We start from the raw sequence: 17,569 nt of genomic DNA on the forward strand, positions 1-17,569 counted from the left end.
CACACTTTGCTGCATCAAGCACTTTTTAAGTATTGTAGTTTCCTTAGAAATTGTTTCATCATGTTTGATAGTATCAGATAATCTCTAACCAGTCAGAATGACTTCAGTTCTTCAGGTGGTATTGAAGTTTGATGGTGATCACGGACACGTGGAGGATGAATGGGTTTCAATGGTGCTGCCTAAAATAACTTGTTATTTTCTAGAGATGCACCGGATCCGGTTCCGGTTCCGGATCCGTCAGGAGAATAGAGTTTTTCACAGGGTCCGGGTCCGGCAGGATCTTAAGCAGTGGATCCGGTATCTGGCATGTTACCTAAAAATCAGGGTCTGGTGCATGTCTAGCCTAGGCTTTTCAGTCTTTCACAACCCCAATCACTGCATGGAGTGAAATCCCTTTGGAAGCGGCTATTGCAGGCAGTGTGGCAATAAGCCAATGAGTCTAAAAAATAGTTTGCGCCAACGTAATAAAAAGGGCCCACGTGTGCGAGTAGACTATATGTTTCAACCCTTTTGTAGGATCCGGTATCCGGTTCCGGATCCGGCAGGATCTTATTCAGTGGATCTGGTATCTGGCAGGATCCTAAAAATCAGGATCCGGTGCATCTCTAGTTTTTTCCACAACGGCGAATACTGCTATTGTGCAGTACTTACTGTTTATGCTCAATATGTGACTCAAAGTAATATTTTCACAGTATTTGTCTGTTTTTTCGAAAAACAGTAGAATGCTGTTGCAGAATTGCCGTAAATAAACAACTATTTGTTACAGTGTAGCAATGCAATGATCCAGGCCAGTGGGACGCAGCAGGCATTTAGCGAAAGTGCCCCTAACGTAAACATACCTTCTAAAAAGGGAAGGGGGAGAGAGAGAGAGAGAGAGAGAGAGAGAGAGAGAGAGAGAGAGAGAGAGAGAGAGAGAGAGAGAGAGAGAGAGAGAGAGAGAAGGGGTGCCTCCTCTCAGCCCCTTTCCTCACACTGACATCTACATTATTAAGCCGTGCGTCCACTTTTGCTCACAGAAGCGGCTTAAAATCCTGCTGGTACTCTATGGTTTATTGGGAGCTTGTGGAGGGGCCACGCTATAAACGACTTAACTGTGGTTAATATACTCTAGTATATGTCCAAGTGTCAAAAAGAGACTTGGTAAACACATGGCTGATGGAGAGAGGGAAACATGCTGGGGAGGGGATTTTGTAGCATGATTCAGCATGAATGGTGGACATCTGGTGGGCTAATCGGTTTGAGGTTATTTAGGGCCGTGAGCAAGAGTAATTTTATGATAGCTTTTCCAGGGCTTGTACATGTCAGGTGCACATTTACCTCTAAGAGGAAGGCAACTTCTGATAAACCCTATGGGTCAAAGGGGTCAAAAAGGGACTGTGTATGGCCAATAGGGATGGAAAATGGCAAAAAGGAATGGAAAATGCAAGCATAGAAGTGTTTTCAGAGGAAGAACGTCTTGATTTAGGTCGCTGTAAGCTGAAGCCTGGTAAAGCAGCTCCAAAGAAGCCAACAGTGGGAGACAAAGGAGCTAGTTGTCCCGGCCAAGGGAGAAGGTGGTGGGGGCAGAATTGGGTCCTCATTTGATTGTATGTATTGGGAGGAAAGGCCCATTCAGATGACTTTGTCCCAGGCCTGGCAAAAGTGGTCATCGACCATGACTGGTTCCTCATGCGTCATCTCATTAGGTCCAAGGGGCCTGGCTTTGCTTCCGTTCACACGACTTTCGCGGGCAGAATCAGTGAAATCGATGAAAAACAGGAGTGATTATGAGAGGTGACGTCGACGGTGTGCTACATTTGAAAAGTAGTGCACAGGCAAGACTTATAGCCTGGCAAATTGCATAATAATGCTTTCACCAAACATCAGTTTAGTTTCAAACTAAAGCAGTGGCCGACATTAATGACCCCAGAAAAATAATATCAGAGGCTGGTGCACTAAGCTTGGCTGTCTAGGAGGGTGAAGGGTTATGATTCAATTCACTAATACGTAAATCATTCACTGACATGCTTTGGATTTGTGTGTTTTATGGATTTTAGAGATTTCAATAGGGCAACTCTGGCCTAATGGTTAAAGAGTTGGTCTTGCAAGCAAAAGGTTGCAAGTTTGAATCCTGCACAAGACGGAAGAATGTGGGTGCTCACTCTGCACTCAGTACCCTCATTCATGGCTGAAGTGCCCCAGAGCCAAGATACCCAACTCCACATGGCCTCAGGAATTGTAACTAACACCCTGGACCAAAATAGCTAAGTCGCTTTGGATAAAAGTGTCAGCTACTACATGTAACGTAATGGAGATTGAACTACGATTTCATCACTTCCTTCTGATGTAATCCAATGTTGTTTTGCGATGGCTTGGTTGGAAGTAGGCGTGTTGTGTTACTGAGTGCAAGTGCCAATGAAGCAACTGTAAAGCGATGGGGGCGAAGCACTCAGTCTTGTTTGCACCATGATTCAGCTATTTCAAACAGCTGTTGATTTAAGTGAGGTTGTTTGGAACAATGAACAAGTACAGTTTCATCACAGCAACTCAAGAGCTTACACAAGATGGACTTTTCTGGGAGGATTGGAATGTGTGTATTTTCTATACAATGTGGTGGTCAAACTCTTTCACAATGTTCTTGGCCACAAGCTACATTCCCTCTCCCCCTCTCAGGACGTTAGGCTAATGTTCTCAAGTCCTGTTATCTGAATATTATCAACAGGAGCGCAAGAGAAGCAGAATCCAGCTGTACTTCTGACCTGTAAACTTGAACCGATAGGAGTCTTGGAATAAGATAGCACAACACTAATACCCAAATAGTCCCCAGAGCGGAGGCATGGTCTACCAAATAACATATCTCTCTCTGAGTTACTTCAGTATGTCACTGTTGATCCTCCAACTGATGTGCAAATGACAATAAGCTTTGAAGTAAAAAAAAAATCAGTTTGAAAGAGTTTAATAAATGCAGATGTATTCCTGAATTTAAAAATGATTTCCAGATTTCCATGTTGAAATAATATTCCATCATTTTTTCCATCATTCCATCAAACTATGGACTTTATATTTTGATATCAAAATAGTCTGGGCATATAGTCTTATGCACCTATCCATAACTGACCAGAACTGGTTGATTTTTCAGTTGACCTAAGAGAGGTGTTTGCCCTGGCTGAAGACATAATAACGTCTGGGGAGGGGTCCATTACCCTCAATAACAGACACCCCTCCAAGTAAACAGTGACATCTTGAGCTGCACAGCAGCACGCCGTTTGCCCTCATCAGCCATACAGGGGATTCCCTGTCTGGTGCTGCCTTCGCAAAACATGACCTACTGGTCTCTTCCCGACGCATAGCAGTAGGACGCAGGAACACTGGAGAGGACATAGACTATGCCAGTGTTTCCCAAACGTTTTTCTCTAAGCCTTTTTGTTTTGTACCCCCTCACTCCCACATGCTCCATTGCTGTTAAGCTAGATTTATGCTTCGGACGCATAGCCTCTGCGTCCGTCCATCTTCTGTCTGTGCGAATCCACGCCCCCCGCGCAGAGGCTCTGCGCCCTTCGTCGAGCGCCTCGAAAAAATTCTAACTAACCGTCGGACGGACGCGGAGGACGCAGACAAAAATGCGCCATGATTGGTCGTCTCGCCACTTTCTTGTTCTTGTGGCAGCACAATGCCGGTAGTTTGCGAGAGCAGAGGTGTATTCTGTTAAAACTATATTAATGCCTTGTAGGGCTGCACGATTATGGAAAAAAATCATAATCACGATTATTTTGGTCAAAATCATAATCACGATTATAGAGTTTTTTGCTGATTTTTTGGAAAATTGTAACAAGATGAAATATAACCAAGAATGAATGATATACGGGATGAGCAAAATAAAATGAATTGTAATAATTATGTAAAGGCAATAGCATGAAACGAAGGTGGACAGATTTCTGGCCAGAAACACCAGCATGTCAGTATGTTCTGGCTTCAAGGACGGTCTCAAAGGTAGGTCACTATTGCCACGATTAAATCACGATTGAAATCACAAATTCAATTTCACAATTTTATCACGGTTTTCGATTATTTTCGATTAATTGTGCAGCACGAATGCCTTGTGTGTAAATGTGTGTAAATACACGAAGCTACAAGCTAAGTAACAAACAATGCATCAGTTGAACACTCGTGGCACAATGCCTGCGGTTTTACTACTGTAGCTTCCTCTACTGAATGTAAACACACATCGGCAGAATCAACTGTCTTCACATGCATTTTCTGCTCGTGAAAACAGACTGGGTATGTCAAATAATGATACCAGTACATTGCCTTTGCAATTTGTGTGAAAATACCTAGCTAACCGGGCTAGAAAGCAACATTGCTTAATAATGACCGCAGTGCTTACAATGTAGTGAAGGTAATTGCGCAATTTCAAATGTGGCTCGCGACGAGACCTCGGACCTCGCAGATGCATGAATACAAAGTTGGTTCGTGGCCACTCCCACGCGACTTTTGACGAGCGCAGTTGCAGAAGTCTAATCTGACCTTTACTCTATCCCAATGTGACTATGCTCCATACATTTGCTATTATTTATTAAATTTTTCAAGTAACTAAGTAGGTACAACAAAAGTATTGTGCATTGAATGTGCTGTGTAAAATAAGTGTTCATGCTACCAAGATCAGACTGCCTCTGCAGCTATTACTTTGGCCCTAACTAAGAAGCCTTTTACAAGTATATGGATATTTTTGAAAACGCATTAGTTTTGGCCTTGCGTTTACACGTAAAAGGAATTTTAAAACGTGCTTTTCAAAAATATCTTAAAAATATCTAATTTAGGGGATAAAATACACCTCTCATAATGGTGTTTTCACTTTTTGTCATGTCATCTTTGTACGTAAATTGATTTAAAAAAATGTCTGCCTTTAAAAATATCCACATATGTGTAACCAGCACTTAAAACCAGGTAGATCTGATGAGCAATTAAGCATGTGGTTCACATTTATCTCATGGGGCCTCATTGGTTCGTAACCGTAACGCTTATTAGGACATGCTGCATGCCACCAGAGATTCTTTAAGTATATAGAGATATGCCAATGTAATAGGTTGCTATGGGCACCTGACGTGACCAGGTTCCGGTCTGCCTAAAGGGGCGTGTCATAATACTCCTAGCATTGAATAGAACAGTCCTTAGGTCTGCCTAGGTCTGCCTAAAGGGGGATTTCCCCCCCCCCCCCCCCTTGCAATAATAGAACCCGGAAACAATGGGCCAATGGAACCTCTCTCTCTCTACTCTCTCTGATGACACTGTGTACCACAGAACTACGCTGCAGGCCCTATTGTTTCATCACTACACTACCTGATGGATCAACAGTATGGCAGATAATTGAGAAAGAAGATGACACTGCATTTTGATTTTATCATCAACAAAGCAGCCATCACTTTTCTTCCGTTTGGAGTAGTTACTAAGATTATATTTTTCAATCCCCATGTCAGACGGGACAGATAGCCTTGAACTGTCTCTCGTCCTATCCTCTCCAAGCATGTGATAAAGACATGACAGCCTCAGCCTGTTTTCTCTCCACAGCCAGTGTCAGTCGCTGATTTGGATTACAGTTGCCACGTGAATTGACCTATGTACCTGGTACTGTCTCTATCAGTGACAATGTGGAGAATGGCTGCATAATTCCACTTTTGCTGACGTTGCTTATTTCGATTTAGACAAAGTTGACAGTTATTGAGTTTGTTTAGGAGGCCTGTCATTTTCAGTGGCCCTGGAAGAAAGTGTGGGCTATAATAACTCTGAGCTCTCACAGTCAGACTAGTTTACTATAATAGAACCTCTGAATTCTCACGGAGTAGTTTACCATAAACTCTAAACTCCAATTGAAGTTAGTTTAGCATAATGAACTCCCAACGGCTGCCATAACGTAAACCCAAAACAGCTGAATAGGCTCAGAGATATTCGGCAATGTGTCGAACTAGGCTTACTATGAATTATATAATCATTACCTTAAACCCATGACTTGATTCATGCATGGTACATAGCGCTAACATGTTTTACTGCATGTGACGGACTGAACTGACCTCGTTCTGGAGTGGATGTACCCAGCATTTCTGCTGAGGTAGGGGAAGAGAGGGAAAAAACAGGCACAGTCATTTTACGACTCTGAAGGTCAGTGGTGCACGGCAGCAGGGGTCTACTGTACTGTACTGAGTCACCTTGAATTGAATGTGGAGGCGGGGATAGCACAACCTACGGTCGCCACTGAGTTCCCACGGCTGCACACATCACACTGTCCGGAGGTCGATGCGAAATTAACTTGACCTATTTTTTTCTCTTTGGTGGACCACTTGCAGGTTGGAAGCAGAATTGTGTCTCAATCCAACCTAAAAGTCAGATAAAAGCCTTGTCTGGTTTGACTACCTACCTGTATTGCTGCATCGGTAATGTGTGCCATGTAGGTGCACAACAAACAGGATTTGTGTAGTGCTCTCACGCATGCCTAATTCTTCCTATACTGTAGGTGTCGGTATATTACAAGTATGTTAATATCAGTTCATACGCACACACGCATGTCCACCCAAAGACCTATGGAAAGGTGAGCAAGATATCAACCAGAACATAATGGGATTCAGTGTCTTGCTTTATTTGAGTGGAATGTGTGTTTGTCTGTGTACCATGCTATCTGTGGTCTCTTTTGTGTTTTAGTACAGCAACATTTGGCGCCATCTGTCTTGGCCAGCCCAGGACTCCCTGGAGGAAGCGTTACTGTAACTCAATGGGACCAGTTAAGACAGGTTAAATAAAACTAAAAATCAAAAAGAGGAGTGCCGCCTGTCTACCTGCCTGGTACAGGTGGGTTGACAGGTGTTCTTATGGGCGCTGCTCTTGCGGCGATTGCACCCTATGTGGTGAGAACGAATTTCCCCTTGGGGACAATAAAGGCTATACTACTACTACTAAAATCGAACCAGTAACCATCTGATTGTCGGTTGATGCCTTTCACTCTGCTAATGAACAGAGTAGATAATATGTATGTGAAATCATACATAATCCTGGTTCTGTTTCTCAGCCTGTTTGCTCACTTTTCTTCCTCCCAGCGTCTGCTGATGTGGGAGCGAAACAGAACAAAAACACGTCTCAGGAGTCAGGACAACCCCCTTCCCTGGCACCCCGGTGTGTGTTTTCATCCTGCCTTGCCCCCCCCCACCTCACCTCAAGCCACATGAATATAATAACCTGGCACGGCCTCGATTGATGGTTTCACACGACAGCCTGAATCCAGCTCTGGCTGAGGCAGAATGGTGCTTGAAAAACAGGGAGATGTGTTTCAGCGACCCCGGGGCCAGGCGGGAAACTCTAGACGTGAGACGAGAAAAAACGCTCCGACGGGATCAAAACAAGAGAAATGGATACCCACTGCCTGGGACACTGAGGAGGATCTTCCCCTGTCCCGCAGCTAACCGGCTACACACCCATCTGCCTCAGTCGGGTAAATGTTTTCTGTATAAATGTGTAGGGATGCACCGATACCACTTTTTTGAAAACCGATACAAGTACGAGTACATTAATGTGTGTACTTGCCGATACCGAGTACCGATACCGATACCTTTTACCACCAAAATACAATGAAAATAAATGCATGGCCTTGTTTTTTTCCACCTGTGATATTTTATTGTCCATTTCCATTTAGATTCAAATGTTAGTAAATGTATGAGGTGGCACTTTTTTCCATGCTGATTTCAAGTCCACAGAACATGACAAGATTTTGCATTTTTTAGAGCAGTGTTTCCCAACCTTTTTTGTCTCATGTACCCCACGAGCCTTTTTGTTGTGCCACGAGTACCCTCGAACTTGTGTTTTACATCGCTTTTTTATTTAAGTGTGACCATGCTCCATGCATTTGTTAAAATTACATTTTTCCAAGTACCCCCTTCAGTGTGCTCGCGTACCCCTAGTGGTACACGTACCCCTGGTTGGGAAACACTGGTTTAGAGTAATAGTAGTACTCATAGCTGGTATCGGCAAGTGCTTGACGAGTACGAGTACGAGTATAATGAGCAGTATCGGGTGCCGATACCGATACCAGTATCGGTATCGGTGCATCCCTATAAATGTGGTGGTTGGAACTGGGACAATACTTACATGAAGATGTCAGTTTTAAAAGATACATCACCAATTAAGATGCATGGGCATACAGTACATGCTACATACGCATTAAAGGGGTATGCCACTATTTTGGGGCTTAATACAGTTAAAATCGTTGGCTCGGGTTTATGAAGGTGGTAAAGTGTCTTATTTTTCATGTTAAGCATCCTCTTGCTTTAAGACAAGTTAAAAGAGGGAATATGTCGCTAAGCTAGTGAAAGTCAATGGATCCGTGTAGCATTGTAGCATGCTACACGGATCCATTGACTTTCACTAGCTTAGCGACATGTTCCCTCTTTTAACTTGTCTTAAAGCAAGGCAACAGCTTACATGAAAAGTAAGACACTTAAAGACCTTTATAAACCCCAGCCAACGATTTTAACTGTATTAAGCCCCAAAATAGTGGCATACCCCTTTAAAACATATCACAGACACTCTCTCTCTCTCTCTCTATCTATCTATCTATCTATCTATCTATCTATCTATCTATCTCTCTCTCTCTCTCTCTCTCTCTCTCTCTCTCTCTCTCTCTCTCTCTCTCTCTCTCTCTCTCTCTGTCACGCACACAAGCGCACACACACACACACTTACAGTCACACCAGGCAGGCTACTGTATATATCAGATACACACACCAGGAAGGTACACATTGAATGTTTCTGGCATACAGAATGAAGGCGAGCACATTCACACACAGAGACACACACACGCTTACCAGGAGCACATAAGTTTTCATTCGCATCCTCTCTCTCTCTCTCTCTCTCTCTCTCTCTCTCTCTCTCTCACACACACACACACACAAACACACAAACTTCTTTTTCGCATCACACACTTACCAGGTGCACGTAGGGCACGTAGTATCCGTAGAGCGAGGCGGGGATGCCGAACGCCCAGATGCGGTATCCCAGCGACTTCCAGATGTTGACGTTGAAGATCTTCTTCATGCCCTTGCTGCTGCTGCTCTTGCTGCTGGGGGGCAGCAGCGGCCGGTAGGTGAAGCCAGCCAGCATCAGCACGAACATCAGCACGCTCAACAGACGCAGCGTGTTGGCCAGGCCCAGTTGCAGCTGTAAAGATATACAGAATTGCATTGTATGATATTCTATGATATGATATGATATTATATTCTATGATATATGATATGATATTTTATATTATATTATATAGGCTGACCGTGCCCAGCAGGTAGGTGAGCACGAAGGGTAGGGTGATGAATAATGCATATATTATATTATATTATATTATATTATATTATATTATATTATATTATATTATATTATATTATATTATATTATATTATATAGGCCCACCTTGTCCAGCAGGTAGGTGAGCATGAAGGGTAGGGTGATGAATAAAGCATATATTATATTATATTATATTATATTATATTATATCACATTATATTATATTATATTATATTAACCCTGGCATTATAAAATCTATATTATATTATGTAGGCCCACCGTGTCCAGCAGGTAGGTGAGCACGAAGGGCAGGGTGATGGTGAAGAGGCTGCTGCCGGCGGTGACGATGCCGTTGACGAGGCCCAGGCGCTTCTTAAAGTAGTGGCCCAGGATCACCAGGCTGGGCTGGTAGGCGAAGGAGCAGCCGCAAGCAAACACCACCCCGTAGGTGAAGTACATGAGGCCCAGGGACCTGGCAGGGGAGGGAAAACATATTATACAATACTGCCCTACAAAGCAAAAAGGCAGTAACTGCGCAGAGCTCAAAACTGAGTCAGTTGACTTTAAAATGATACTGCAATCCAGTACAATAGTTTTTTTGGGAGAGCATTGACATGTGACAGTTTTGTTACTTTATATTACCACCTTTTGCACACCAATCGTTTTATTTAACTTTAGACTTTGATAATTATGGCATTAAAGTCATAGTAACTCATTTTAAACAGCAATGCAGTTACTGCCTTTTTGCTTTGCAGGGCAGAATACAGTACATACACAACACAAATCTTTGCAAATTCATCTATGTAAAATGGATAGAAGACGAGCTCTCTTGCTCTCCTGAAGTTGGACCGTGAAGCTGATATGAATATTGATAGCGGTCTTCAGGGCTCTAAATTAGCTTTTTCCACCACCAGCCAATTTGGCTAGTGGACATTTTTTCTTACCAGCCAAACAGAAGTTCAACTAGCCATTTTTTTTTTTATCTCGCCAAAATAAACTATGTGTTAGGCGAATTATTTCTTTTAAATTCTGGTCATTTTGTTCAACTATGTCTACAACACAGATACACTATAGGCCTGCTATATGCCTACGTATTCCTATTAGCATATTATGCTTTATATTTTTTCATTATTTTTTTACTTCTGCTTTAATTTTTTACTTTCATTACTTAGGCCTAATCAATTTCATTAGTTTTTATTCAATTCCTCTGAAAACAGTGAATCACATCACAAGCCACTCACATAACAGACCTTTAACATACAGTAACCAAACACAGCCAAACACTACAAAACCTCTCACACCCTAAGGAAGGAGAAGAGATGAGAGGAAAAGGAGGGGAGAGAGGAGCTCTTCTCTACCATGCGCAATAAAATGACAAGACGCCTATGTTTAACTAAAAGTAAATAATATCACGGGAATCTTTTGTTACTTCCATAGCTTCGTCGTTGGTTGCTTTTTTTGTTATTCTTTTTCTTTCCGATGGCGTCGGCTTTCCAACTTAGTTGCGCCAGGATTCGGAACATTTCAGAAGACAACTGACAGCTACGTTCACACTACTTTGACAGATAGCTCTCCTCTCTTGTAGCAATTTCCTTCCACAACCACTTTTTTAACGTCACTACAAGTACTGTTACAATTACTACTAGCAGTCACCAACACACAGAACCTTGCTCTAACCCCCGCCACATTCTCATCACTCGCACAAAACATACAGAACGGAAGTAGCTCTATGCATAATCTGCGTTAGTCCTGTTATTGAAACGGTCAGGCCCTCGCAGCTTCAAAAAGGCAGCCTGTTACAGCAAGGTTCATGCTAGTAATAATAGCAGTAGTGACGTTAAAAAGGTTGAAGCGAAAGCGACGGGAGCATAGGAGAAGAGCTGCCTGTCAGACTAGTGTGAGCGTAGCTGACAGAAGGCTGGTCGTCTGAAATGTTTTCAATCCTGGTGCGCGCAACAGCTTGGAGTTGTCGCTCGCTGCACTGGAAAGCCCACGGTGGGAGGCTACGTTGTGACGCTAGAATCCATGGGTAATGCAGGAAATCTCGCCGTCTAATGTTCGTCACAGCAGCGGTTTACCGTTCATAATTTACCGTACTCGGGCACTACTAGCCAAATAGGCGGGTAGGTATTTTTTTCTACTAGCCAAAATGATTTTTCACCCGTGTTTGGCGGGTTGGCGTGTGTTAATTTAGAGCCCTGGCGGTCTCCTATCGAACATCTGGAACTCCGCCCATGACGTAGAATGGATTTTCCGCTTTCGGTTGTGCTTTTTTCAACCCGATCCGCCCGGCGCGGTGAGGCAGAAAATCTGTAATGCGCCTTGCGCTGATATTTGACGCAAAATTTTCATTTTCATTAACAAACAATAGAACACGCCCGCTTCCTACTCTAAAAACCGCGTCCAGTGTGATTGTGGCCTAAAACGGTATACATACACGGTACAGCACATTTTATATATGTAGTTCAGCACTATACAGTTTAATACACCATCACATAGATGATGCCGAGGGACCTGACAATGGAAGGGAAACAAATAAGAGTAGAAGTGAGTTATTATCAGCTGGGTGAGAGACTGGGTGAGATTTCGTTTGGAAATCACTTGTGACCTGAGATAGGACAGGACTGCAATATACATAGGAAGAGTTTATTTGCAAAACAGCGTCCATCTCCATTTTGTAGAATGTTGGGAATTTTTGTACGTTTTTGTATTGGGCTTTCCATTGCATTGTAAAATGCATTTTATACAGGTTGAACAAGTTTGTTCTCAAAATATTTGAATGGCAAGAATTCACACATAAGTGATAGGACCTCTGAACAGCCATTTTCAATAGTAAAATGCAAAAGTCAAAAATGGTGGATACACTGTTTTGCAAATAAACTCTTCAGATATTGTTACATAATCACTGATTAGTTTGACTGCATGAGGATCGTCACCAAGCCTGCTGTTCGCTGGGTGAGAAACCGTTTAACTGGAAATCAGTTTCAAAACAAATGCTTATTCAAATAGACAGTGTTTACTGAATGTGTGAACCAAGCTTGTTTTTTTGTATTATACTTCAGGGGGCTTTCACTTGTATTGAAATAGGACAGTGACATTTTGGGCAGGAAATTAGTAGGAGAGAGAGATAGGGTAGGTTAGGGACATGAGCCAGGCAGGACTCAAACTTGGGTCCACATTTGCCAATCTGTCCATTCATGGTATGGTGGGTTCCAAACTTCGAGATAAATCGAGCAACCTGCATTAGTTCTGGCCGACCACGTAGTCAACGCTCCCTTTTGTCTATTGGCTGACGCCGACCTAACCCCTACAGCTGTCCACGAATCAGTTGCGCTTTGGTTAATCAGCTGCTGTTCGCAATTGGATGCTGGCCTTTGGCATGCTTTATTTAAACTACCGAATTTGTTTTCCTGTCATTGCTTTTTACTGCTTGCTTTGCACCCACCACCCCCCCTGCTACACCAGACTTATCATTGCCTAACAATGTCATACTGTTGTCATTGTTGCTTGCTCTGCTCTAGGGGGTATGTTGCCTTTCCAGCTAAATGGAAGGCACTCCACCAGAGGATGTTGCTGCTCCCTGTCTTGGCTTCCATGGAGCTCATGGAGAAGTGGGGAACTTCCTCTGAACAGAGCCATACCGCCAAACACGAAATGTGCTTTTAGAAATAAAGCTTCCGAAATGTATCTCTGTTTCTTGTCTCATTGTTGACTAAAGTGGATCTGACAGAAATACATTTCTTACAGGGTAAAGTCTCATTTCAACAGTGAAAGAAACCAAGTGGCCAATGATGGGCACTATGGGTGTAACGGTACACAAAAATCACGGTTCGGTACGTACCTCGGTTTTTGGGGTCACGGTTCGGTACATTTACGGTACAGTATATGGAAACAATATAGTAAACCATTTTCTTCCTCAGCACGTTGTTAATTTCACCAAAAAATTGTCAAAATGAAAAAAAGGAAATACATTCAACCTGCTACTTTGGGTCGGAGAATTCGTCAGTGTAAGAAATAGTATTTTCTCCTCAAGGTTTCACAAAGACCAAGCCTCTACACCTGTTTTTTCTTGCATTCTCTCTCAGGGTTCTGCACGAGCCTATGCATGTAGTAGCAGCATAATGTAAAAACATGAACAGAGTAGCCTTTTACTCAACCTTTCGGTACTCGGTACAGCACTGTTCGATTCGGTACAGGTCTTTTCGGTACGATACGTTGGTTCGGTTCAATATCGTTACACCCCTAATTGGCACCATGTCGATAACAGGCTTGCTTACTCTAGGTGTTTTATACCCCTACTGACATACATGAGACCAAATCAGGGGTGCATTTCTCGAAACCAAAGTTGGTTACGACATTATCTACTTTGTTATTTTCAATGCATTTTCCCATTGGCAACTACCGAAGTTGCTAACAGGCTAACAACTTCTCTTTTGAGAAATGCAACCCAGATTCCATAAGACAGTCAAATTGGTGACCACGCCCCACTGGGCTATTGCAATATTACTGGTATGTATTTGCTACTGTAAAAGCAGTTTAACAAGCCTTACAATCATAAACCATAAACCATCAACCATCAACCTCAAATCTAAACCTTGAAGTGTGTCTACATGACGTGGCCCATTGCCTACTTTGCACATTTCACATGCATGCTTTGGTTTCAGAAAATGTGACAAAAAGAAAGCACCGTTTGTCTGGGTAAAAGGACAATTACAAGATGAGCCCATGAGTTTGCCATAACTCAAATCGGCTTACCCAGCTCAGCTCCTGCTATGTCAACTCAAAGTGCAACCTCTCCGGCTGCAAGTTACAGTGCAACAAGGACACATAGGAACTACCATACTGGAGAAACCATTTCCTAGAGAGCTAAGGTATGACAAAAATGTGATGAACTATGGTAGGGACTTAATGATTTAAGAGATTTATTGTAATGTGCACAAACTTACAAACGGCTGTGGCTGTGTGGCTTGAGGTTGAGGTTGAGTCAAGCTCCCTGGGTAATCTGAAAACTCTGCTTGTGTTAATGAGTTGGCAGCTGGCTCAGTCTCATACATACCTTGTGTGTACTCATGTATATGAAATCAGAGTAAACTTTATAGGTTGCAAGAAAGAAAGAAAGAAAGAAAGAAAGGAAGAAAGGAATAAAGATTTTAATGCCTTTTCATTTCGAGACGTTTGGTACCAACACGGCCCTTTCTCTACCAGATTTTAATCTGGGGTGTACTCACTTTTGTGGGTACATATTCAAACATTATTTTTTTTGTGAGTGAACAACAAATCTAAGCGGTTATATATGTTGCTAACAGGTCACTAATCATTGTGTCGAAGTAAAATTTCTTTTATGTTGTCCTATTAAAAGATATACTAACAAACCTGCAAAAATGTGAGGGGTGTACTCACTTACAGTATGGGACATACTGTAGATAGATGGAGTAAACTTCATGGAAAGAAAGAAAGAAAGAAAGAAAGAAAGAAAGAAAGAAAGAAAGAAAGAAAGAAAGAAAGAAAGACAGAAAGAAAGACAGAAAGAAGCACTCCTGTCCGGATACACAGCTCCATCACTGGCTCTTAATGTCAAAAAATATGGCGCACATTGGGCCCGCTACACAAAGTTTCGCAAACTCAGTTGGTCATTTGACCTCACATACAGTACATACAGTGCCCTCCATAATTATTGGCACCCCTGGTTGAGATGTGTTAAAAGCCTTAAAATAAATTCAGTGTTTATTGCAGAAGAATACTGTCACACTGAAAATTGTAGGAAAATGTAGCCTTCAACTCAAATGAATTGTAAGAAAATAAAAAAATCCCTGACTAAAAAATAATTATTTTTCATTAAATCACCTGTTCCACAATTATTGGCACCCTTAACAATTCCCAGGAAATAAATATAATTGAAGCATTTCTGTCATTTCTACAGTAGTTTACAAAGTTTACCAGAGTATGTAGGAACATTTAATTAGTAATTCATCACTTCCTGTTTCCCTGGGGTATAAATATGACGTGACACCGAGGCCATTTCTCTTATCCACTCTTAAACATGGGAAAGACAAAGGAACACAGCATACAAGTGAGGCAGATGTGCGTCGACCTTCACAGGTCAGGCAGAGGCTACAAGAAGATTGCCACTCAACTGCAGCTGCCCATATCCACTGTGAGAGGAATAATTAAGAAGTTAAAAACAACTGGAACAGTGGTAAACAAGCCTGGACGAGGACCCAAGTTTATTTTGCCACCACGCACAGTGAGGAGGATGGTAAGAGAAATCAAAAGATCTCCAAAGCTCACTGTTACAGAATTACACCAAATGGTAGCATCCTGGGGTCACAAAGTCTCCAAATCAACCATCAGGCGCTGTCTACACGCCAACAAGCTGTTTGGGAGGCATGCACGGAGAAAACCTTTCCTCACTCACAATCATAAACGCAAGCGTCTGGAGTTCGCCAAGCGGTATTGGGGCTTCAACTGGGACCGTGTGCTTTGGTCAGATGAGACCAAGATTGAGCTTTTTGGCAACAAACACTCTAAGTGGGTCTGGCGTACCACGAAAGATGCGCATGCTGAAAAGCACCTCATACCCACTGTGAAGTATGGGGGTGGGTCAGTGATACTGTGGGGCTGTTTCGCTTCCAAAGGCCCTGGGAACCTTGTTAGGGTGCATGGCATCATGAATGCTTTGAAATACCAGGACATTTTAAATCAAAATCTGTTGCCCTCTGCCCGAAAGCTGAAGCTGGGTCGTCACTGGGTCTTTCAGCAAGACAATGACCCTAAACATATGGCCAAATCTACACAGAAATGGTTCACCAGACACAAAATCAAGCTCCTCCCATGGCCATCTCAGTCCCCTGACCTCAACCCCATTGAGAACCTGTGGGGTGAGCTGAAGAGGAGAGTACAGAGGAGAGGACCCAGGTCTCTGGATGATTTAGAGAGATACTGCAAAGAGGAATGGCTGAAGATCCCTCTTTCTGTCTTTTCCCATCTTGCGAAACATTATAGGAGAAGATTAGGTGCTGTTTTGTTGGCAAAAGGGGGTTGTACAAAATATTAACACCAGGGGTGCTAATAATTGTGACACACATTATTTGATGTCAAATAATTATTTCTTTATGTGGGATTTTTTCCCCACTGAATAAATGCACTTGTATTGAAGGTTGGATTTTTCTCTTTTTTTCCATTAAGGTCCCATATTATTTAGAAAAAAAATAAAATATTTGGAAGCTAAAAAACACATCTCAACCAGGTTTGCCAATAATTATGGAGGGCACTGTATATCTAAACATTTCAAATTCTATCAAGATAGGAGACCAATCAATTTTGAGTATTTCCACTGTCGTGACGGGCAGCCAGGGCATGTTAAAGGCAATTACGCACCAGTTCAGTTATGCACTAGCGTGCGAAACATAAGGCAAAACATGATGGCAGAATGCACAGGTGAGTGAAGGGTGGTCTTGCAAGCATTGTAGCCATTGTAGCTTCAACGGAGAAGTATACGAAGGCATTGCATGAACAGGTGTATTCTACTTTTTTGTGGTGGACATACTATATTTGAGCATTTTTTGAGGTGGGTATACTGTATATATTTGTGTTATTCTAAATAAGGGATCAATCAATTTTAGGTGGGTATAGTGAAATCCCTGAAATTTTGAAGTGGGTATACTGCGTACTACTGCGTACTACGTAGATTACACCACCGCATGAACACAAGCTAGACACAACCTTTGCATCTTCCTCTACGAAATGGGTTGACAATGCAAGTGGAGCTTTGAAGTGGCGACAGCCTGGCAAACATGACACACATCGCAAGCTTAGTGGTGGAACAGATGACAAGCACGGAGGCCACACGTTTTTGTCACGTGCATCAGCGCTCTACTGTCTGCTCAAGGAAATTAAAGCCAAAAATGCAACGCTGCCGTCACGGGAGTCGCCTGGGTTATTGCTACAGACAGTGGAGCCGACAGGGGGGGCCAAGGGGTCAGTTGTCTCGGGCCCAGGAAGACAGGGGGTCCAGAATTAGGTCCTCATTACATTATATGTATTGTGTCGGGGGGTCTTTTATTTGACTTTGTCCCAGGCCTGGTCAAAGCTGTCAGCGGGGCTGGTTATTGCTGCAGACGTGCTGTCGCTTCCACACTGGGTCTTCAACGGCGTCACTGGAAGTAGCACGTGTGCACCAAATGTGGAGGACGCAGCATTGCAAGGGGCCTTCATGCAGTAGTAGGTCAGAGGGTGAACATTGTGCCCATCCCAGGGAAAGGTGCGGGACTGAGAGGCT

General features: G+C 42.8%; 1 protein-coding gene across 1 annotated transcript in view; it reads right to left on the minus strand.

The window, feature by feature from the left end:
* slc16a10 (solute carrier family 16 member 10) overlaps window positions 1-17,569 on the minus strand; it is a 58,859-nt gene that overhangs the window by 19,816 nt on the left and 21,474 nt on the right. The window contains exons 3-4 of the mRNA XM_063223210.1: window positions 9,571-9,763; window positions 8,944-9,174 (exon numbers count right to left, since the gene is read on the minus strand). Of these exons, the coding sequence (XP_063079280.1) occupies window positions 8,944-9,174; window positions 9,571-9,763 (424 nt within the window). The remainder of the gene's footprint in view (window positions 1-8,943; window positions 9,175-9,570; window positions 9,764-17,569) is intronic.

The sequence above is a fragment of the Engraulis encrasicolus genome, chromosome 18 (genome assembly GCF_034702125.1).
Source record: "Engraulis encrasicolus isolate BLACKSEA-1 chromosome 18, IST_EnEncr_1.0, whole genome shotgun sequence".
Lineage (NCBI taxonomy): Eukaryota > Metazoa > Chordata > Actinopteri > Clupeiformes > Engraulidae > Engraulis > Engraulis encrasicolus.